Source organism: Alexandromys fortis, unplaced genomic scaffold (genome assembly GCF_014885135.2).
Source record: "Alexandromys fortis isolate MF-2015 unplaced genomic scaffold, M_Fortis_MF-2015_v1.1 scaffold_76, whole genome shotgun sequence".
NCBI classification, from domain to species: Eukaryota; Metazoa; Chordata; class Mammalia; order Rodentia; family Cricetidae; genus Alexandromys; species Alexandromys fortis.
The window spans coordinates 1,006,945-1,029,966 of record NW_026067997.1 but is presented as its reverse complement, the minus strand read 5'-3'; the positions used below and the strand labels follow the sequence as shown (position 1 = coordinate 1,029,966).

Sequence of the window (23,022 nt, the reverse complement as noted above, 5' to 3'; positions counted from 1 at the left end):
TCTGAGCACAATGTGTTTGCTCCTTTTCTTCCTGGGAATGATCTTTGCAATATGAAACAAATCCCATTCTCAAGTCCAGTAGATTCTTCTTTGAGTGAGGACTCTGTTTGGTGTCCTTTCTCCCACCAACATCTCTGTAATTCCCATCAAGGAAACGGTTATCTGAATCAGACAAATCCTGAATTCAGAACACACACACTCTATCTCATGAAATAGGACTTTGGTTTTAGAAGTTACATACAAACACACACACATACATACACACTACATATATATTCATATATATATATATTATTGCAACACACATAATATTGCACAAGATGTATGCTGTATTTATTTTAGATTTTGTCTTTTTTCTTTTTTAAAAAAATATTTATTTATTTATTATATATATAATATTCTGTCAGTGTGTATACCTGCAGGCCAGAAGAGGGCACCAGACCTCATTACAGATGGTTGTAAGCCACCATGTGGTTGCCGGGAATTGAACTCAGGACCTTTGGAAGAGCAGGCAATGCTCTTAACTGCTGAGCCATCTCTCCAGCCCCCTTTGTCTTTTTTCTTATTTTCTCTTTATAAAATTCATTTTATTACGTGTAATAAGTTTCTATTAAGTGAACTTTCTAACCCTTCCTCTCCCTGAGCTTTATAATAATCTATTAAATGTGAACCTTTGCCTTACTTTTCCAGCCCTAAGCGACACAGCATCCAACACCTGCTAAGATAACTTAAGCTCACTAGTTTTTTCCCCACACCACTGAAGCAGTTCCTGCCACTGTCCATCCAATTTTTTTCTGGGAGCCCCCAAGGATACTCCAATAAGTTCAGTGTTTGAAGGAAGTTTTTGTTCTTCTGTACCAGCCCCAACAGCTAGCTGTATTCCCCAAGGCTTAGTAGGTCACAGTGTTACCCAGACACTACCATCCCCCACCACACCCCAGCATAACAAGGGACTTGCATTGTGTATCTGCTCCAATAAGCAGAGTCATTTCTCCTTTGCTTCCTGGAGCTGTGCTGGATTTTATTCAATGTCCTGCACTTTAAACACTGTGTTCTCCCCATGTCCTGGAGGGCCATCCCCAGGAAGGTGTTAGAGTCACCGCTGCTGTGTTCTGTGCAGGATGTCTGGTCCCTTGAGATAGTTAAGACGTCCGTCCTTATGGGCCTAAGCTCCCAGTGCCTGGCTCATTCCTCTGCACAGGGAGTGTTTTCCAGAAACGCTAACCCTGAAAAAAGTCACCAGACATTTTCAAAGCCTGCCCTTCAAATATTCTGTCACAGATGGTCTTTTCTTTTTCACTAAAGCTTTTTCTTAAAGCATTGTTTAAAAATCCTCACCTAACCCTAACCCTAACCCCCAAAATATAAGTATGAACCTTCATCGTGCGACAGATGGAGATAGAGACAGAGACCCATATCGGAGGAGCACTGGACTGAGCTCCCAAGGTCCAGTTGAAGAACAGAAGGAGGGAGAATATGAGCAAGGAAGTCAGAACCCCAAGGGGTTGGTCCACGCACTGAGATAGTGTGACTGATCTAATGGGAGCTCACCAAGGCCAGCTGGACTGGGACTGAACGAGCATGGGATCAAAGTGGACCCTCTGAATGTGGCTGACAATTGGGGCAGACTGAGAAGCCAATGACAACTCTGGGATTTGTCTCTACTGCACGTACTGGCTTTTTGAGATCCTAGTCTATTTGGATTCATTCCTTCCTAAGCCTGGATGGGGGGTGGAGGGCCTTGGACTTCCCACAGGGCAGGGTACCCTGCCCTCTCTTAGGACTGGAGGGGGAGGGGAGTAGAGTGAGTGGGGGAGCAGCGGAAGGGAAATGGGACGAGGGGAGAAAGTGGAAATTTTGAATGGCATTATTTTTAAAGCAATAAAAATAAATAAAAATAAAATAAAAAAGTGAAAAAAATCCTCAAGTCCTTCTTAAAGATCTTCCACTTGCTCCTTTTTTTCTATTACTGTAAATGTTGCATTTTCTACAGAGCTAGTTATTATAGGTGAAGGTTAGCTATACGTTGATATAGTTCTATATTTAACTCAGCCTATATTTCTTTTAGGACTCATGATTTGTTTGCTATTCTAATTCAGTCTTTTAGTAACATTAGCATACCAAGCCTTGGGCTTGACATGATGTTTTCTGAAAACAAATCTAATATATTTAATCACTGAATAAGAGATACCTGCTATACACACAGCTTTTTTTTTTTTTAAATCAATCAGGCTCTTTCGACCTTTAATGAGAAGTCTGCATAAAGGGGCTGTGCAAATTTAGGCATGAGTTAAAATTGAACTTGTAATTCATATGTCACTGCATATGAATTACGATATATTCTAACTGATATATTTTGTTCTTACCACTTCAAACATGTCATTAAAATAGATTATATCAAATTAATTGCATAAAGAACCCTTAGATACAATCTAATTCAATGACCTAGATATATCCATTAATTTTTCCACTTGTCCATTTCTGTATAAGTCCTTTGTCATTTCATTCTGTATATTATAAAGATAATATAAACATTAAGTACCAAAAGCTAACTCATAAACCTATCCTTGTGATATGAATGACAAAAAAATTAGCCAGAGGGGCACAGAGCATTGTCCTATGATTAAGAGGTAAATAGTTCCCAATGCAAGTGACATTAAAGCAGTATTATTCTAAGAATGAACGAAAAATTGAGCAGAGAGATGAACGACCAGGTGGATGAGGTAACAACCTTCAAAAGCAGGGCTTCTTGGGGGAACAAAATTCCTACAGCTACAGTATTCAAGTGTACACAATTTGGCCTGGTAGCCTAGAATGAAATTATGTAGATGGGGGTCTGGTAGTGATTGTGGTGACATAAGATGCATTAAAAAATTATGTATATGTTACCTACCCGAAACAAAGGGGAAAAAAATCAAGTTGATTCAAACAGGAGGTCATGTGTTTTAGAAAGACACCTTCGATAAGATAAAGGAACTCACAGAGATCTGCCTGTCTCTGTCCCCCAAGTGTGCCACCACCATCCCCCTCCCAGCAGCAGAGGGAAGATTTGTAAGCAAGAGGCATGAGATAACACTTTTGTGTGTGATAGATGATTCTAGCATTACCATATATAACTGATTCATCTCGGTTAGTCCAATTTTATAGAATAAGCTTGATTATACTTTTGCTTATATACATAAGTTGGGGGAAAATGCTGGAAAAGGAGACCAATGCTGCTTTACTTGGGTTTTGTTTGACTGTTGGAAGACTGTGATCAAAGCTAAGTCACCCTCTCACCACGCCTGAGCCTGCGTTTCACTGGACAATGTGTCAAGGGAATGCCTCAGGTCCACTCACAGGCCAGTTGTGACTCACGGTCTGAACATGAGGAAATGTTCATTTACTTTTTCATAGTCATGGCAATGAGACCTTTTTTTTTTTTTATTGTTGTTGAGAGAACTATTCTCACCTAAAGTGCCCGTTGAGAAGGTTATTTTCTGCCACAGGCGGGGAGCAGAATGTCACACCCCAATTCCAAGTGCTCCTGCACTGTTCTGATAGCCTCGGGAAGCTGAGGTTTCACAGCGGCCTGGAATACACGGGCTCCATGTGATGTAGATCAGCCCTGTTAATTAGCTGTTTCAGGATTCTTAAAGCCCCGTGGCTTTGGAAACACTTGTTAACCCACAGAGGGAGGAGACGAGCTGGAAGCAATTGGACTCAAGCCTGAATTTATTATAACTCTTTTCAATAACACCTGATCTTTCCAAATCCGTGTTCAGGATCTGTTGAAAATTACAGTCGACTTAAGTTGCTCTCCGTGACGCACCCAGGAGATTGCGATTCAAGGCTTCTTGAAGCCGCAGAAATAGGAGAGCGGCAGAAAAGAACTGATTAGTTGGAACTTTCTGGACACACGTGCCATTTTCCAGAGGCTACAAACTAGATGGCAGGGGCGGGGAAGAGAGAAACCAGCTGATATACAAGGGCCACGCAGGGTACCCAGTAGTCTGCATTTCTGTTGTAGCAAAACCGAGAGCAGACCTCCCCCTCCCCCATCCCTGACACACACACCACATGGCAATTAGTGCACAAAGCTGGTATTCAACAGACTCATAATTCTGAGTACAATTCTCGTGACATAACCTGACCAACCACATAAAACCTAATGAAGAAAACAACCGTTGTCACTGGCAACAAACGCTGTGATTGCATCACAAGTAAACCACATACTTTATGCCACAGAGACGGTCGGAGTACTGCGAAAGCCAGGCGGTGTCCTTTGGCTGCTGATGGGATTAAAACATCTGAGATGCATGTTTGAAGATGGAGTGAAACTCACGATTTTTGTTTCTGGTATTGGAATATGAGCACGCTATCCTAAAATCCCCAAATATAAAAGAGCTACTTAAGAATGCCTGCATCAAATCTTAGAAAACATGCAAACTCTGATTATGTTCCTGGTTTGCTCATAAACTCCACTGCAAGCTAATCTGTTTTAAGATAACATTCAGAACAGCCGCCTGTCTACCAAAGGAACATACGTAACAATCCTACTTACGCATTTTCATCTTCTGAAATAACGCCAAGAAGTAAAGGGGGGTGGGGGGGTCTCAGTAACTTACCCCTGACTGCTGGGTGATAGGTTACATTCTGAGTACTCTGAGATGCAAGGGATCCAGTCCTCTATGTATTTTGTTTTTGTTTTTTGACTTTTGCACATAATATATTCCTGGGAGATACTCAGTGTTCAGTGAGTATGTGTTGGCTGAAAGATCAGTTCAGGGAATGAAGCGTTTATTTTTAGGAATAGTTTAGCAAGACTTTTAGTATAAAGGATTATCAGGTAGTCACAGATGAAAGCTAAACTACTTGAGGATAATTTTCCCTTATGCCCCATGCCATCCCATGCATTCGTCTCCTTTTATTGCTCACTAAGTTAGAAAATATAACTGTAAGAAAATCAACAATTTGTAGCCAATTCAAAGATCAGGATGCTTGCAGGGTAAGCAACAATTTACAAAATAGTATGTCCCTTTGAATGTAAACCTAAAAGGGCTTGAATTGGATGTCATAGAAATTAATTTGCATATTTTAAAACTCTTTCTCCTTCTCTTTATTGTCTGGCAAGTCCATATATACAAGTGTTTTATGGTTGTATTCACCTCCATTGCCCTCCCCTGTCTCCCGCATCCCTGAATGCCTTCCTCTTCTCAGCGAGTCTCTCTCTTATTTTCAGCGTTTTTCTTTTTGATACACTGAGTTTAGCAGTGGAGATTGGTAGCATAAGCCTGGGTGGGCTTACTTTCTGGATCACTGCCAACTCGCCAGTAATTAAAAGAAAATAACGCCCCCTCCTCGATGATTGGCTTAAAATATGTTTTTACAAGATTCACTTTTAAAATGGGACCTTCCCCAAACACTGCAGCCACACTCTTACATTAATCCCAACCCCAACGACGTTCTAAAATACTAATATTAAAGCTAATTATCTGAACAAATGTTAAGCTAATTGAATGAGTGCTCTTGTTCCTTCCATATACATCTTTAACATCTTTAAATTCGTGTTCCAGCCTGCTCTATGCCTTGCCCTTCCTTACAGCCTACCGCCAGGACCTGTACGATTTGCTTGTTTGCTCTTTTACGTCACCCTGAAAGAACTGAGAGGAAGTTGGACCTCTTGCACACTTAGAATATCGCGGGACTTTCCTTCCTCCAGTACTTCATCCATAAGTGCCTAAAGAACTTTGATTTTACAAGCACAGATGTTTCAAAAAAAAAAAAAAAGCACCACAAACTTTGATTGATTGTTTGAGTTTTAACTTGCGAGTTGCTTTTGGAAATCTCAAACATGTGCTTCTTTGTTCTCTGGGGTGATATAAGTTTTATAGTTTCAAGTCTGCGTGATTCTCAATGTTCAAGTCCTATAACTGTGGAAATATAACCCTTCTCTGTAGTGTTTTCATATAAGAACAGCACATGGCTTCAAAATCTGAGAGCTCAGTGTGGAGCTTGGAAGTGAGACCTCATAGTTCACCCTTACCCTGCTTCCACCTACAGGCACAATTGACAGACAGCCTCGCAATCCAGATAGTGAAGTGTCATCAAATAATTAAACACTGACAAGTTAGAGTTATTTTGCATAATCTTTGTTGAAAATAATTTACTGAGCTGAATGTTTATATAATTTAATTTAAAAGCAATTTGTTGCTGTACCAGCTTACTCAATTTCAGAACATTTTGAGATAGGCCCCCTGTGAAGTCAGCAGTAGTCAGTTCTAAAACACCGCTGCTTTTGGCCTTTACGCAGAAGAGCCAGCTCTTTTGTGGTTTTCCTTAAAGCTGTTGGCTAGATTGATTTTTAGATGTTACTTTATAGTTTCTAATTTTTTTTATCAGTATATACATTGCTAATTTATTTCTTAAGTCTACATTCCCTGTGTGAAGAGGGAATGGGCGGGTCTAAGATTATACTGAAGGACTTTCTGAGTAATCAGTGCATATATGATTAAATAAGGAAGACCTCCAAACTGATTGCATATACCAGTGTTGATACGGAGGTCTTCCTAACAAAATGAGTGGTGGAGTTCTGGTCAGGCACGGCATCTTGTGTACTTCTGTGTATGCAAAGGCTAAAGGCTCACAACAAAATCTGTCTTTACTACAGTGAGAGTGGTTTGAAACATGGCTTACTGCATAGTGCCAGAACATTCTAGAAGAAAGAGTTAATGCTTTCCCTCTCCAGCGCCTCCTGCAATGTGCAGATACTGTCACTCCAGAGACACTACAGGGAAATGCTTGGTCAAGTGAAATTGCTCAAGAGCCAAATTGAACACAGCCGTGGACGCACAGGGAAATGTGGCTTGGGTTTTGACGGTAGCTGCTGATGCATTTCTTAATTCCTTCTACCCTAAGAAAAAATAGAAGATATTCTTGAGGGATGAAAACGGTGTTACAGGGAGAACAGGATGATGGGATAGGTTGTTTGAAGGGTCACATGTGGGAACTCAAACACTGCTGTTGGGGGGTGTCTGCAGGATCATCAGAAACTTGGCCACTTTGATAAAACTTTTAAGAATACAGCTATCCCAGCACTCAACAATCTGGCTTCCAACAATCTATATATTTTTTTTTAATTACCTACAATGTATGACCAGTGATTTACAAGGCTGTTTATTGTGTTAGAGTGAAAACTAGGCAATCAGAATGCCCTTCCAAAGTGAAATGGCTCATGGTCACACTTCGGACTAGCAGGCATCAGCTAAAAATAGCAACGGGGATCTTTGCTGCAGAACAAAATAAAGTTGCCAAACGATGGTGACATACAACACCATGACTCCAAAAACATTTCTTTATAGGTACATAAGTATTCATGGAGGCACATGGCCTGTCAGCCACTGTTCAATAATGTAGCCACTAGCCACAAAAGCCCTTTCAAGTTCAAATTAATACCATCAGATAAAATGTACAAGTCAGTCCCTCAGTTTACTAGCTCCATTTTTATTTGAGCCTACTTTGGATGGGAGCCCCTACCATGGAAATGGAGAATTCAGCATAGTAACCATGACCAGCTACCTAGACAGAGGGCCAAGTTTAGGAATGGTGCAGAAGTACACAAGATGCCGTGCCTGACCAGAACTCCACCACTCATTTTGTTAGGAAGACCTCCGTATCAACACTGGTATATGCAATCAGTTTGGAGGTCTTCCTTATTTAATCATATATGCACTGATTACTCAGAAAGTCCTTCAGTATAATCTTAGACCCGCCCATTCCCTCTTCACACAGGGAATGTAGACTTTAGATTTCTCTTGAAATTTTAAACACACAATGGAGATAAAATATATGTTATGTAGATACTTTAAAGATGAACACATTGGTAGGATTTTGGAAACAGTGTCTATTTTCAGTTGATAATTTAGTGTTAGTTGACTTGGGCACACTGTCTCCATGTTGTTAGCTGAAAGTAAAGACAGATGATACAAAAACAAATTGTTCTCAGTTGTTACCTTGTCTCGACTGAGCAGCGACTATCTTCCCGGTGCTTAACATCAAGGATCTAAATAGCAGCCTATACAGAGATGATGCTACACTCTTGGTATAACAAGGGCATTTGGTTCTCCGGTAATTGGTTAAATATTTACCAGTTGGCTTTATCCAGGTTTACATACCTAAAGATTATAAATTATAGTTACCAGACATACTGAAATAAATATGGTTATAAGGTTAGTATAAAGCTATTTATTTTGTTAGGATGTACAGGGTCAATGTCAAGCAGACCTTATGTCTATAGCTCTGCAGCGCAGCATTTTCCTAGTGTATGGGAAGCCTCCTGAATGTTCAGTCTCCAATGCTACAGAAATATAACAATAGTTTCAGAAGAAGGTCAGATTGCTACACATCATTCAGCAAACGTTTGAGCATTTCCAAGTCAGAATAACTTTTTTTTGAAAGCACTAGAAATAAAAACATCAGCCCATCTTTTACAGTTCCCCAGAGACTGGCTTGTAAGCAAGTAGGAGGACCATAGTGGGAGCACCCTTTCTTGGTTCGTTGGTAGAGAGTTAATGACCGGTGAATTTTACTGGTCTTTTACTGGCAATGAAGGAAGTCTATAAATCCAGGCTGACTGAAGTTGAATACCACCTCTAATAGAACTGGACTATTTTTTAGAATAAATGTAGTTTTTAAAAACAAAGGGCTTGGCATTTGTTTTACATAATTATTTTGTCTTCATAATTATTCCTGATGCTGTGATGAAATGCCCTAATCAATGCAATTTAAGGGATAAAGGGATTGTTTGGCTCACAGATCAAGGTTATAGTCCATCATGGCAAGGGAGTCATAGCAACCAGAGCTTGAGACAGCTGGTCATTTGTGTCCTTGTGTCCATAGCCAAGAAACTGTGAGCAATGGATGCTAGTGCTCAGTCCACTTTCCTTTTTTCTAGTCTATGATTCCAGCTCCAGCAATGGTGCTACTTAGGATAAATCTTACTACCTCAAATGAACCTGAATCCAAAAAAGTCCTCACTGCCATGTGCTAATCTAAATAATCCTTCACAGGCATGCCTAGAGTCCTGATTTAGATTCTGCCAAGTTACAATCAATATTAATATCAGAGCTAAATACAATTTATTTAGTAATTAGAAATATTAGGAGGCAATCAAACACTATACAAATAGCTGGATGCAAAGAAATAGCATCACCTAGCTCCAAATTACTGTTCTCATTGCATATAGTACTTGCTGGCTACCTATCAAGACTTATTCTGCTGCATAGATACAGGACAATGTTTCTGGTCCATGGGAAATCTATGGACCAGTTGAAAGATTTGGAATTGAGAATTCTGTGTCTCCCACCTGACATACTAAATCTGACTCCGCATTTTATCAAGGTCTCCAAGTAATTCTTAGCTGCACTGAAGTTTGAAAAAACATAATTATTATGGCATCTAGTTGTCTTTAAATTCCTTCTACAGCAATGTCTTCTCATGTAATACATCTCTAGTCTTTCACTGGCTTCATGTGTGGTATAGAATGCAATCCACACTGCTGTAATCTCGCTCTCAGGTGTCCCTGTCTCACAATCTTCATGAAGGTTATAGTTTCTACTTATAGATAGCAATTGAAGAGGAGGATGGACTTAGCTTGGAGACTGAGCATAGTAATAAAGGAAGCTAGCACAAAGGACACACATAGAGCACTATTCAGTATAGAAAAAGCTATTTGGGTGTGGCCAACATAAGTTGGAAACAGCTACCATGGGCCATACCCTAAGAAATGTGAGTTCAGTCTCCTCTAATAGCCTAGAAGGTTAATTAAGTCCTAATGTTCTGAAAATCTGTTATTATGTAACAGTGAATATACCTCTCTCTGCAGCTTTACTATTTTAGAAGTAAAACAATACTTTGATTCCAAATATTAAATTAACTTAGGCATTGCTCTCCCACTCTGTCTCCTAAGCTATGACTCAGATGTCAGAACACATATTTTTTTGTACCTAGTTAGAAAAGGGATTTTCACAAGTTTCAGGGCCATTTCATAATATTGGTAAGGCACCTGTGTAGTGTGGTCTTGTCTTGCCTGCCATCCTGTATTTCCTAAACATGGAATATATCTCTTAAAGTAGAGGCAGTGGTATATAGTAACCAGGTACTAGTAGAAGGGACTATATTGCTGTTTGATAATGGTTTTTGTAATCCCACATTTTGGAAACTTATAAGCAAACACAAAGACCTACTGTTTAAGGCTTTTTTATATCAAAACATTCTGGGGAGAGACATGATTCTTAAGACAGTTTTGAGGTGTAATCTGGATCTCATACAATCCATTATTGAGTGCATACACTGAAGACAACTGCATTTTTGAGGTTTTAAAATCTATAGGACCTTAGACTCAATGTAGCAATAGATTCCAGGGGACTATTATAGTTAGGTATGAAAATGATATCCTTGTAAGTATGTTTGTCTTCTGGGATTGTTATTTACATACGTTGAAGAATTTCAATTACAATTCTAAGTCACTAAATATAGGTATTTGTAGTGAAATATTTTATCTCATGAGAAGCAGACCTAAAAATCAGAAGGACTGAGGGAAATGTTATTTGTATGGATCATAGCAAGTTTACACATTACATTCCACTAATTTAAAAAAGACCTTAAAACCTATCTTCTTGGTAGATGGATGTATGGTGAGTGAGCAGAGATGGGGAGAAGAGAAAATGTGCTTGCTGTTGTGGGGTTTTCAAAGGATCATGACTGTATTCTTTTTCTCTGGGCTTAGGAGACACATTAGATGTTTATTATCATAATGAACTGTTATATGAGTAAAGACAGAAAATATGTCATTATTTTATGAACTGTCATTAAGAACACAGTTGCTAAAAGTGGACCAAAGATCTTCTGTGTTGTGACACATAGAATCATTTGGGCAAGTTTGTAGATCTCTTTCTTTTGACTATAAGAAACTTTGCAGAAGTTTGAAATGTATCTTCTTAAGGAAGCTATATAATTTTTCTTTGATAGCTAACTATTTCCACTTCAGATTGTAAGCTTAGTGTCTGCTACCTTGGAGTGCTTATGGTGATCCCATTGGGTAAGAAAAGAGAGTGCCGATGAATACCTGTGTGTTCCGCACTTGTGCCTAGTGGCTTTTTCAGTGGTTGAGTGGCTAGGGAAAGACATGATTCAGATATAGGAGGATTGGATTCTGTAAATTGAAGCCAAAAATGCTTGATTATTGTTTACATTGGAAAAAATCAAGTATAAGAAAGTGTGATAATATTATACTTTTTGGGGCCATCAAAAGCCGTGGTCATTTCTGATTATCTGAGTAGTGTTTAGAAAGGGCATTCGAGAGTTTCCTTTAGCAATGAGGAATTGTTGCTCCTGGATAGCTTGTTTTAAGTCTGTGTCTCAGGAGGGAAGGAAGAAACACTAATTTAGGTTATATTGTCGTTTGTCCTTCAGACATACAGTAAGTATGATTCTTAAAAGTTGTTGATCTAATGTTCTATATGATGCTAACTTTTCTTTTAAGGGAGGTGATAAAACACTATTTAATAGTTAGATTAATTTGTGAACATTCAACATGCTTGATCTTTTCATTGAAAAGAACCAAGACTGAGTTGTATAGTAAAATGTAACTCTAAGATAAATGACCACATGCATTTGCTCAAAGACTTCTAAACACCCTGAAAATAGGAACATGTCTTTGATGATTAGTTAGGTGGATCTTAATTAGTGGTATGTATAATTGATTATGCTAAGTAATATCCAATCAGTTTTGACTTCCTTATTTCATTGTACGCTCATATCAAGCCAATGAACAAATTTTAACAATTAGTTTCTCATTAGCTCCCTTCCACTTCTTTACAAACTCACATTGAACAGGAACTCACTTCAGAACTATCCTTTTCATAATTGCAAACCATATTGCAAGCAGATTGGCTGCATTTAAATTCCATTATATAATACCTATCCAAGTACCAAGTACATTTTACTGCTGTTTTAGTCAATAAAGAGTCTAAAGCCCTAACAAATCTTAAACCACTCTCTTTGTCCAGGCTGTTCTTACTCTTTCTATGTAGAATACTTTGACTTTCACTCAATCTCTGCTTCATATTTGTAGCTCACTATCTGTTTAACTATTAGACACTAATTCTAATACCCATTAAACTAACTGTTCTGATTATTAATTTGATATTTCATATTTATTGTTTTGGTGGAAGGATTGTATATATCATTAATTTTCCAAAAGATACTTTTTGGTGTCATTATGGTGTAGCCACTGGGAAAAATATCTGGGAAGAAGAAGGGGTTCAGAGGGAAAGGAATGGGATGTCAGATGGTGTTAGGGTGAATGTAAGCACACAGGATTACACATAGATAGAAAACTCAGAAAAGAAAGAAAGGCTAGAGAGGTGGTTCGTCTGTTAAGAGCACGGGCTGCTCTTCTAGAGAACCAGGGTTCAATTCCCAGCACCCTCATAGTGACTCACAACTGCCTGCAACTCCAGTTCCTGGAAAGCTGATGCGCTCTCTGGCTTCCAAAGGCATAGACACACGTGCAGGCAAAATATCCCTAAAATAAAATATATATGAAAGGAAGGAAGGAGGGATTGAAGGAAAGACAGAAGGAAGGAGAAAAGGAAGAAATCTCTACAAGCTAGCCTAGATGGTGGAACTTCTTAAATATTTCACTCTACAGATGTCTAGTGTGCTTTTAAATATAGGATTATAACAATTATGTCATTATAATTTATAATGGTATGAGCTCAGTGTGGTAAACTGTGGTGAAAGTTTAGGATGGAATAATTTTGAATATGCTATTTGGTACAACGAAAAAGTAGTAAGGACTTTAACTGGAATGCCCTCATGTTAAAGGAACACAGGTATATAGATGAGAAATGACTCAGGAATTCCATGCTCTGCTGTCCTGCCTCCCTAAGAAATCCTTGACATGACAGGCTTCATGGATTGTCACAGTGTATGTTCTGAGTGCAGCCAGGGGCATATTTTCTGTTAACTAGAATGAGAATTTGGAGCAGTTAGGGACCCATTACTTTCCATAGTTATAGTCATAATTGATTTAAATATCATATCAGCTTTTCTTTGAAACTCAATGAGGCATAAAGTCAAAACAGGAGACTCTGGTACCTCATAGACACAGATTTAGATCCCAGGTATACCACTGTTGAATGATAATGACCTTTGGCCTTTACAGTCCTAGCTGTAAAATAGTGGTTCTCTTAGAATAATTGCAAGAATTAAGCAAAATAAAATGCAAAAATCTTGGCATATAACTGGTATCTACTAAATGTGAATCTTTGTTATAGGGACTATTTACAGGATGCTCATTCTGTACTAGGTATTCCTTGCAGTGTGTGTGTGTGTGTGTGTGTGTGTGTGTGTGTGTGTGTGTGTGTGTGTAATATATGCCTGTGTTCACATGAGTATTCTTTTATGGATGCCAGAGCTTGGTATTTATTGTGTTCTACCTTTCTGCACTTTCTCTTTTGAGACAGGGTCTCTCAATGAACCTTAACAAGGCTAGCAGGACAATTAGCACAGGACAATGAGAACTCCTTCCACAATGTCTCCATCTTCCCAGTGCTAGGATTGCAGGAGTACACCACCAGACTCGACTTCTATTTACATATGTGGGTGCTGGACATCTGCGCTTAGGTCCCCATACTTGTGTGGCCAGCGCTTTATCAGGTCATCTCCCCATGACCCTGTGTTTATATGCAAACGCTATTATGCAGACATGATCACTATACTAATTCACCAGTAAGGGTCTGAGCCACCAAAATAATACAGAAAGCCCAGAAGCTCAGTTGGAGTTCAAATCAAGCTTTTTCAATCTCAACAGAGCCTACACCCTCTTAGCTATTAAACTGCACAGCCTCACCCATTCCGTGAGCAATTTGAGTGCAATCTCGCTTCACTGCGTAGTTACCTAATTAAACCAAACTTGGGAGAAGCAAACAATGCTGTTTAGTCAAGAATAAATCATTTTAATTTGTCCATTCTTTTGAATGAGCCACATCATTGTTTCCTTTCAACTGTGGGAAACCCAGCCCTCACCTGAATACGGACCAGCACACTTAATTTGTCCCGGACTTCATAAATTTTGTTTCTTTTGTTTTACAGTTTATGAATAATTAATTAAAAAAACATATTTTGGAATTATTTGGAAAGAACCCTAAATTTGTATGTGTAGATATATATGTATATGTGTGTATATATATGTATATGTATATATATATATTTGCCCAACTTATTCCTTGTTAAAACCTAAGACCTTATTTGGCTATTACTGTACAATGTTTTCCAGACAAGGGCCCGAGAGCTAATTTTCTAAAGATTTTGCGTAAAAGGCAGACAGCAGAATGCTTTCGTTGGAAGAGCAGCTTTGATCCTGCCATTAGCGTAAAGAACATCCTCATTTTTATCTGAACTTGGCTACCTCTGGTTCTTTTCAGCAGTTAATTTGATTGTTGTAAAACAGCGATTTTCAAGTGTGGTTTCACCACACAGCAGGGTTTTCCTGGTAGTTTAAGGGGGTAGCAGAGAATTCTCAAAATAAAAAGTTAAATTTTTATTGTAGAAACAACATATACATCCCTCACTTTCGGGACTCAGGGGAGGGCCGGTAAGGCAAGGAGTCAGCCATGGCTGCTAGGGCCCTCAGTCCTGCACCTCAGGAGAATCAAACCAACCCAGCCCCCACACCTGAGCAAACCCCACAGCAGTGCGAGATTGGCTGGATAGCTTAATCAAGGCTTGGTGAGGTCTGAACCAGCAATTCCTCTTTCCCTGTGAGCATGTGCATACCGGGCCATTTAAGAGAAAAACCACAGTTTAAACAATTTTCTTTCCTTTTTTGTTTTTTAAATATATTTATTTTTGTACATTGGTGTTTCTGTCTGCATGTATATCTGTATGAAGGTGTTGAATCCCCTGGAACTCAGGTTAGGGACAGTTGTGAGCTGTTATGCAGACACTGGGAACTTGAACCCAGGTCCTCAGGAAGAGCAGCTAATGCTCTTAACCACGGAGCCATCTACCCAGCCCTCATTTTCTTTTCTTAACAGCCCTATTCTGTGCTTATATCCTCATTGAAAGCAAGAACCAGGATCTAGGTGTACCTAAACTTAATGATTGTCCCAACAGAGCCCATTCGATTGTTGGTAATAGATTCTTGTTTGATCCCTCATCATCAAATTGTCTACTTAGAACTAGACTAAATATCTCCGGCCCCGAATGTGTTGCCCTTGCTGTCTGTCTTTAGAATACAAACTCCCTGGGGACAAGGACAGGCTCAAGTTGTATTTTACTCTCCACAAAAGACCCTGTATGTAGGCTTGGTACAAACGAAATACAATTTTTGTGTAAAATAAACTATGCCATTAAAAAAGAGAAAGTTTTTCTAAAATTTTACTTTTGCCATTCCAGTTTTCTCACATCCTATTTGTTTTGTTTTGTTTTAACTGCTTTATTCTATTTTCTGAATTTTTGTTTGTTTCCTTGAGACAGGGGTCTCTTTATGTAGCCATGGCTGGCCTGGAACTCACAGATCCCTGACTGCCTCTACCTCCCTAGTGCTGGGGTAAAAGGCTTGAACCACCACACTGGGTCCTGTTACCTGAATTTTTAATTTATTTAAACTCGCAAAGAATTGTACATGACTGACTGCTAGACACTGAATTATTTTGCTCAACCCCCCCAACCCCAGTTTGCTTCTACTGCTTCTCCCAGCCTTGCACTATTATCCTGTCTCTGTCCAGTAATGTTTAAATGCATTTTCATTTATCCTTTTGACAATTTCATACAGTGTATTGAATACGGCGTATTTCAATAAATACCCACCCTTCCTTCCGACTCCTCACAGGCCCCTTGCTTATGGCTCTTTACTTGCTCCTGTCCTCATTTTTCATCTAAAACATAGTTTGTACTATTTTGAAATGTGAGTGTGTGGTGTTTGTTTTTGTCTTAATATGTGTGTGTGAGTTGCAGGGGCCATTGGAGACCAGAGGCACTGGATCACCTGGAGCTGGAGTTACAGGCTGCTGTTTGTAGCCCCACTGTGTGCTGGGAACCAACCGTGAGTTCTTTCTAAAAGCAGCGCAGGCTCTGACCACCGGGTTGTGTCTCAATTCCCACTCTCCCTCTCTCTTTTTAATCTGTGAGTGTGAAATGATTTCTTTCTGTATGTGCATGGCCATAGGACCCCTCCACTGGAGTGTGGGCGATGGTAGAGGTTATATTAATGTTTGAGCCTCATCCTTTTGTATCATTAAGGGTCTCTTTATAACGTGTGCCCACAAGCGAGTCTCAGCATTTTTTTTGAGGGGGGAGGTACCCTGATTGGATGAGTATTCTGCTGTAGTTTTCTATAAATTTTTTAAAGCTTAAATTAAAATAAACTCCTTGAGGTCAAGTACTATGCAGGCATTTTGTATAACCCTTAAGGTGACTTTTAGTTTCTCTGCTCACCTTATGTAGATGTGTGTGTGTGCCAATACTTTTATAATAATTATTATCATCATCTGCAGCATATGTAAGTAGGTATATTGTGCATAGATGAGCGTCTCTTATTTCACTGAAGGATGTTGTCACTTCATGTTGCAGATTGTGAAAAATTGTTGTATTGATAACAGTTCTTTTTGGCTAGAAATAATCGCACCTTAATTTTTCAAATTTCAATCTTTGCATGGAGTATTCAAATTAAACCACGGCATGAGTGTACCAATGAATGGTTACAAATATGGTATCGGGAGGGGGGGATCAGGTAGCTGATCTTAGATTTTTGGTGAATAGAACCTCAGAGTTTCTGTCTATATTAGTAACATTTGAAAGGTGGAGATTTAAATTTTAAGGTGCAGCAGAGGCAAAGAGGGGTATAGGGCCCCCTAAGGCTAACAGTGACAATAGAATTTCTCCACTTTGTACCATCTCAGAGTCCTCCCACCCCCACTGATGGTCGCTGGTTATTTCAGCCTCCAGTGTTTGGCTGGATGAAATTTGTAGGTCGTCAATGACGACCAAAGTGTGAAACAATTTGAAACCTCCAAAAGTCACCAGGCTGCTGGAGACACTCCTGTGCCAGGCTTTTTTTTTTTTTTTCCACTCCAGGGTCCACAATGCAACTTACTTGTTTTAACATTGTCTTTTACTCTGTTCTGGTAAAAAAAAAAAAAAAAAAAAAAAAAAAAAGTCTTGTCTTTATTTGAAACTTTCTCTAAATAAGTTTCTTGAAGATATATTTTTCACCAATTACAATCTTCTTTGAAAAGGCAACACAAGAAAATATGAAAAGCTTGATTTATTTTACCCTTTTGTGATTGAATGCATCAATTTTATATAACATATAAAATGACTGAAACCATAAAAGTCGTTTTTTAACTATTCCTATGAAAACAACCGGTACCTTGTGGGAGGAGTTTAACTACAAAAAGATTACAAACACCATTTGTGGGTCTAAATAGTGTTGCTTGGTGCTTTGAAAGAACCATAATTAACAAGGTTGTAAAACCCAACAGTCACCCTGTGTCCTTCCTGTGTAGAGTTTTGAAACCTTTGGTTTCTATCTGAAGGTGGAGACCGTGTTATTCTCTTGTGATTTCTCTCATGGGATGCCTCAGACTGACTTTAGTAAGCAGGAAAACATTCCTCCTTGTCTAGCTACGGGTTGTTTATTCTTTCCTTATTAAAAAAAAAAAAGGAAGGGAGGGAAGAAGGGAAGAAGGGAGGAAGGAAGGAAGGAAGGAAGGAAGGAAGGAAGGAAGGGAGAAAGGAAAGAAGGAAGGAAGGAAAGAAAGAAGGAAAGAGGAAAAAAGAAAAGAAGAAAGAAAAAAAGAAAGAAAGAAGAAAGAGAAACCAAATCAAAGGACTAGCAATTTTCTTTTATGAATGTAGACCATAGGGAGATAAATAGCCGCTGGTGGAGCGGAAGGTCAAGTTCCAAGTTTTTCTTTCCTTTGCATTCAGAATAAGCGAATGGAAAGGCTGGCCAAACAGAGGAATAGCAGGCACGATGGTTAAGCCCTCCCCCCCAGGACTTTTTATGTACATAAGCAGAAGTCACTGGAGCAGCTGCGCCGCATTAGTTCCAATAGTTTAACAGGCTGCTTTGCAGGGCTGACAAAAGCCGAGCTAGCGCGGTGGCTTCCCTCCATGTTCCCGAGCCTCCAGAGCTCGTCAGTGATCTTTGGCTGGGGCTGGGGGAGGAGGGTGACGTTGAGCAGGCTCCGGCGGGGGAGTGCGCTCGCCTGGTCTACACCCAGCAGCCTGCGCGGAGAGACTGAGGCAGGGGCGGAATGAACTAACAGCAGCTGGATCCGACCTGTTTCCCTGGACATTTTCTCCAGACTCTGGCCGAGGGACTCACTGGAAACAAGCCAGGCAACCACGTTGTCCTGGATTGCGGCCAACTGTACAAAGTTGACCAGGAAAATGGCTCAGCAGACGACAAGCCCGGACACCCTGACAGTCCCTGAAGTGGATAATCCGCATGTTCCAAACCCATGGCTCAACGAGGATCTTGTGAAATCCCTGAGGGAAAACCTGTTGCAGCATGAAAAGTCCAAGACAGCGAGGAAATCCGCTTCTCCCAAGCTCTCCCCGGTGATTTCTCCCAGGAATTCCCCCAGGCTCCTGCGCAGGATGCTTCTGAGTAGCAACATCCCCAAGCAGCGGCGCTTCACAGTAGCACATACGTGGTAAGGTCTGCTAGGATCACTGAGATGTTAGCCTTGCTGGTTCAGTGCTTTTTGCTCCTACTGTGGCTGTGGGGGTGGGGTGGAGGATCATCTTTCCGCTCCTGTGATTTATGGGAAGTAATCTACCTTCATAGTGTGTCCCACCAATGCCCAAGTCAGGGCAGGACTTTTAGAGATAGGTAACAGAAGTGGCTGAGGTGGGTGGTTCTCAGCGCTATTGCAAGTTCCTACAAGAAAACTGGATTCCAGATGTCAAAAAAGAATGTAGGTTTACTCCCATGCCTAAGTGGTGCCTCTCTTTGATTTCTTAAGCTAATATCCTTGCCAGATTCTCCTAACTGCCTTACCAGAGAGGACCAGGATGGAGGGAGCATCATCAGACTTAGCTGTCTTCTGCATGATGCCCATTTGAGCAGGGATGTTCACAGTAGTGTGTAAAGATGTGCCCTAATCCTATGGCATTGCATTCGTAATCTTCATCACACCTCTGCAGAAAGAGGAAAGGGGATTAGGAAGACCGCAGGAAGTGACAGGCACTGGGACTCTTTGTGTTCTTTGAATTAGGATGCTTTGAATGTTTTGTGCTTTTATTTTCTTTATGAATATTTAATCATTGTTATAATGGATGAGATTGTCTTAGGAATTTGCTTCCATGTATTTTTTTCTTCTGGAAGACTCTTGAGATTTTCTATAGAGTTTCCCCAAACAAGCCAATGTGTTTGAGATGGAAAAACAAAACAAAACAAAACAAAACAGAAGCAAGACTCAAGGAAGGAAGCCACAAGAGGGAGAGGGAACCCAGATCTAACTGAGTGGCATTGCTGTACCCAGTAATATATTAATATGACAGATGAGAGTTAATGACAGAGCAAATAAAAGACATGTCACACTCAAAGACGCGTCCAATTCCAGAATGTTAATTTTAAAAAGCTAAATGTCTGACTAAAGAAGGGTTTCTATTGTCTTCGGGCTTTTAACTAGATGACAATGACTCTGAGTTCCATTGGCCATACAAAGGCCACGGCGAATGCTGGATTAAGGGTTAAAAAAACTTGTATCTGGAAAATGATGAGCCCCTCTGAGAAAGATATCATTGTAAGTTTTGCCAGCAGTAAGCAGTGGATGAGAGAAAGGCAGGGCACGCCATGGATGATGCTTGGAAGGAAGGGACATGGCTCAAAACCAGGCACTGAGGGCCAGGCAGGAAAGCTGGCTTCAGTTCACAAACTAGTATGACCAGCCTTTGGGTATCCTCTGTCTGCTTTGTGATTATATTTCCGAAGACTGTATGTATTGCTGACAGGGTAAGCCTCACTCATGGCTTGATTTCAGTCTACGTGAAGCTGCCTGGAGTTCAGCTGAAGGTTATCTGAGTTATTTGGACATGCTGAGGAGAAGGCAGGCAGGAAATCTCATGAAAACAGGCTTTCTTCTCAATTCCGCAGCACTTCCTTTCCTGGTGCTGTTTGGAGAAACTCCAAGCACAGGGCTTCTACTAGTATTCCTTCCTGGCCTCTAAGTTCTCCGTCAGATCAGGTGGCATAGAAAAAGCAATGGAGGTGGAAAAGATACACATGCTATCTGCCCTTAATTTACTCAGGAGGAAAGGGTTCCCTTCTGGGATTGAAACCAACCCAGAAGGAGTTAGAAGTAGCATCCCAATGCTTTCAGTCCATTTCAGTCAGCCCGAAGCTTTCAAACGCCACAGGTATCCTCTGACAACCATCTCATCTGTGCCTCAGGCTTTTTGGACCAAGCAGGAGACAGGATTTTTTTTCAATTATTTTTTTATGAATTCATATAGGAACACTAGGTGTTTAAGTATACTCTGTAGCATTATAAAAGTATAATTCAAAGTGCACATGCACACACACCCAATTTGCATCTAACTATATCCACATCTCCTACTTCTTCCTAAATCATCAGCTGCTTAAATATATGCTTTGTACGGTCCTGCCTCTGAATGTTGGTCCCTGCTGCTGGTGTCCCTTCCAGTTACCATGCCTATAAAATAGTATGCACTGAGCTTGAATGTTTCTATCTGATGTGTAATGGTTATAAAGTTGAACAAGAGTTATTTCTTGGTTCTAAGTCATTTGCACTCTAGTTGGAAAAAATAATGTTCGAAGATATCTGTTTTGTATAGAGTTTGTTTCTGTATAAAACACCCTTCCAATCTCAATGGTTTGATACAGTGAATGGCATTGGTTTGCCCCTGCCTTGTTTGTGGAAGACAGCTTGCTTAAGAGTGCTTAAGGGACATGGGATCCTATCATCTTGTGGTTCTCTCGCTCAAAACACAGAAGCCCCAGGGATGTCAGTCAACACTGAATAAGGATAAATAGCATGAAAGATGGTAGTAGTGAGAGCCTACGCGGCAAGCCTAGAAGCTTGTAGATCACCGAGGCTTGTTTGCCTCTTCTAGATCTTAGCTCTGCGCCCACATCTAATTTCCAGAGAAGCATGGCTCAGCTCTGCTCCAAGGAAAAAGTCAGACAGATCCGGTGAACAGTTAGGGTTATACAGTATGTTAATGATGGACTGGTTCACTCTCTATATTATAGTTGAACTTCTAAGATTGTTAGTCTTTGGTGTTTGCAAACCTCTGAAGTAAGGATCATAACAAAGCAATTCTTTTGTTTGTTAAATATGTTGAGCTAAAAGACCTTGACTACAAGTAAACCTTCTTTCTATCACCCATCAATCTAGGATGCCCTTAGCCTGAATCTTTGCTTTTTTTTTCTCTCTTTTTCCCCTTTTTGCCATATATTATATTATATCTTAATGCAAAGGCTTTGGATTTACCCACCAAAGAGCCAGAGTTCTGGTGTGCCCATTTTGGTAATCCATGCCATGACTGACCAATGGTGAATAGTCAATAAATGTCTAATAACTAGTCAACATTTTTGTCCTTTTGTGCTTTTGAAAAAGGTCTTCTCTTTCGTTCAATAAGCACCCCATTTTCACCTCCTTGTGTCCTGTGTTTACCAAGCAGATCTTCATTCTGAACCTTCATTTGTATTTCCCGGTCCACTCAAAGTGCTGCTTACATAGTTGACCCAATGCCCTGGTACTGTGAGACCTGAGCAGAGAACAGCTAAGCCGTCGGAAACCAGACTGCTGAAACTGAGGGCTTTGACTTTGCCAGCTGTGTGGTTTTAGATAATTGCTTAACATCCACTTCCATTTCCTTGTTCCCCAATGTCCCAGGACTAGTACCTAGGCTTCTGGTTTTCTCCAACACAATTACGTGTAAATTAGAGTGTGTTTCATGGGGTAGATGCTTAGCGAGTATCATTAATAATATTTTTATTTTCATATGCTGAATCCTACTAATAACTTTGGTTGGTGTGAACTTTTAGGATGATGTTTACATTTCTAGATAGTTTACTTGTCACTTGTTTGTGAATAGATTGGACTAAATCTGTTTTAATATCCCATGAGCTCAGAGAATGAGTGTTTTGTTTTTTTGTTTTTTAATCATGAGATAAAAGACAGACAGAAGAGAGACTGCTGAGGGTGGGTGCCTCTCTCTGATCCAATCTTTGCTCTCTGAGATCTTTACTTCTTTCCAAGCAGAAGTAATTTTGTCCTCTTCAGGTTTCTGTAGCACACTTGACTTCTGCTCCTCTCTCAGCAATAGCTGGTAATAATCGCATCACTAGACAACGGCGGTGGTTGCCCGAAACTGCCTCCTGTGTGAAGGCTGGAACTCTCACACATCTGTGCCGTGACAGTCCTGCGGATTCTGATTTCCTGTTAGTAGGGAGTAGCCTATGATGTCATCAGGAATTTCAAATCTAATGAATCCCTGCTAGAGAAAACTCAATGTCCAGTCTTAGTTTATTTCAGAGAAACCCAGTCAGGAAATGGTTTGCATATTTTAGGGTTGTTTTGTTTTGTTTTCCTCACTCGGTTTTAGCACATTTCCCTTGTGTCAGGCCTGAGTGGAGTCGTGAAGGGAAAGAGTTGCTGATTTCTGTACTGGGGATGCTAAAAGTCAGCTTTTAGTCAGGATTACATCACAAGACCTTTGTGCTCTCATTTCACATTCTATGTTTTTGAGACAGAGTCACACTGTATAGCCACATCTGGCCCAGAATACATTACAAAGCCCAATTTGGCTTACAACTCAAAATCTTTCTGACTCTACCCCCTGAGTCTTGGGGTAGAATCACTTCTATCCACTTCTCTTTTTGATAAGACAAAGCTTAATAGTAATTATGCCCGCTTAAGTTATAACATTTTCCTATGGATGCAGTCTAAACCCGAATATCCACCACTCCGATTTTTTTTTAATGTCATCATTTTATCA

The 23,022-nt window shown here is 40.0% G+C and overlaps 1 protein-coding gene across 2 annotated transcripts in view; it reads left to right on the top strand.

Moving 5' to 3' along the window:
* The window catches only part of Pde4d (phosphodiesterase 4D), a 1,097,876-nt gene that overhangs the window by 382,192 nt on the left and 692,662 nt on the right, over positions 1-23,022 (top strand). The window contains exon 1 of one of the 2 annotated variants that reach the window (XM_050160343.1): positions 17,797-18,707. The exons of the other annotated variant lie outside the window; for it this stretch is intronic. Coding sequence (XP_050016300.1) covers positions 18,442-18,707 — 266 coding nt within the window. The 5' untranslated portion in view covers positions 17,797-18,441. Of the gene's footprint in view, positions 1-17,796; positions 18,708-23,022 lie in introns of those variants that run through there. 2 annotated transcript variants of the gene reach the window in all.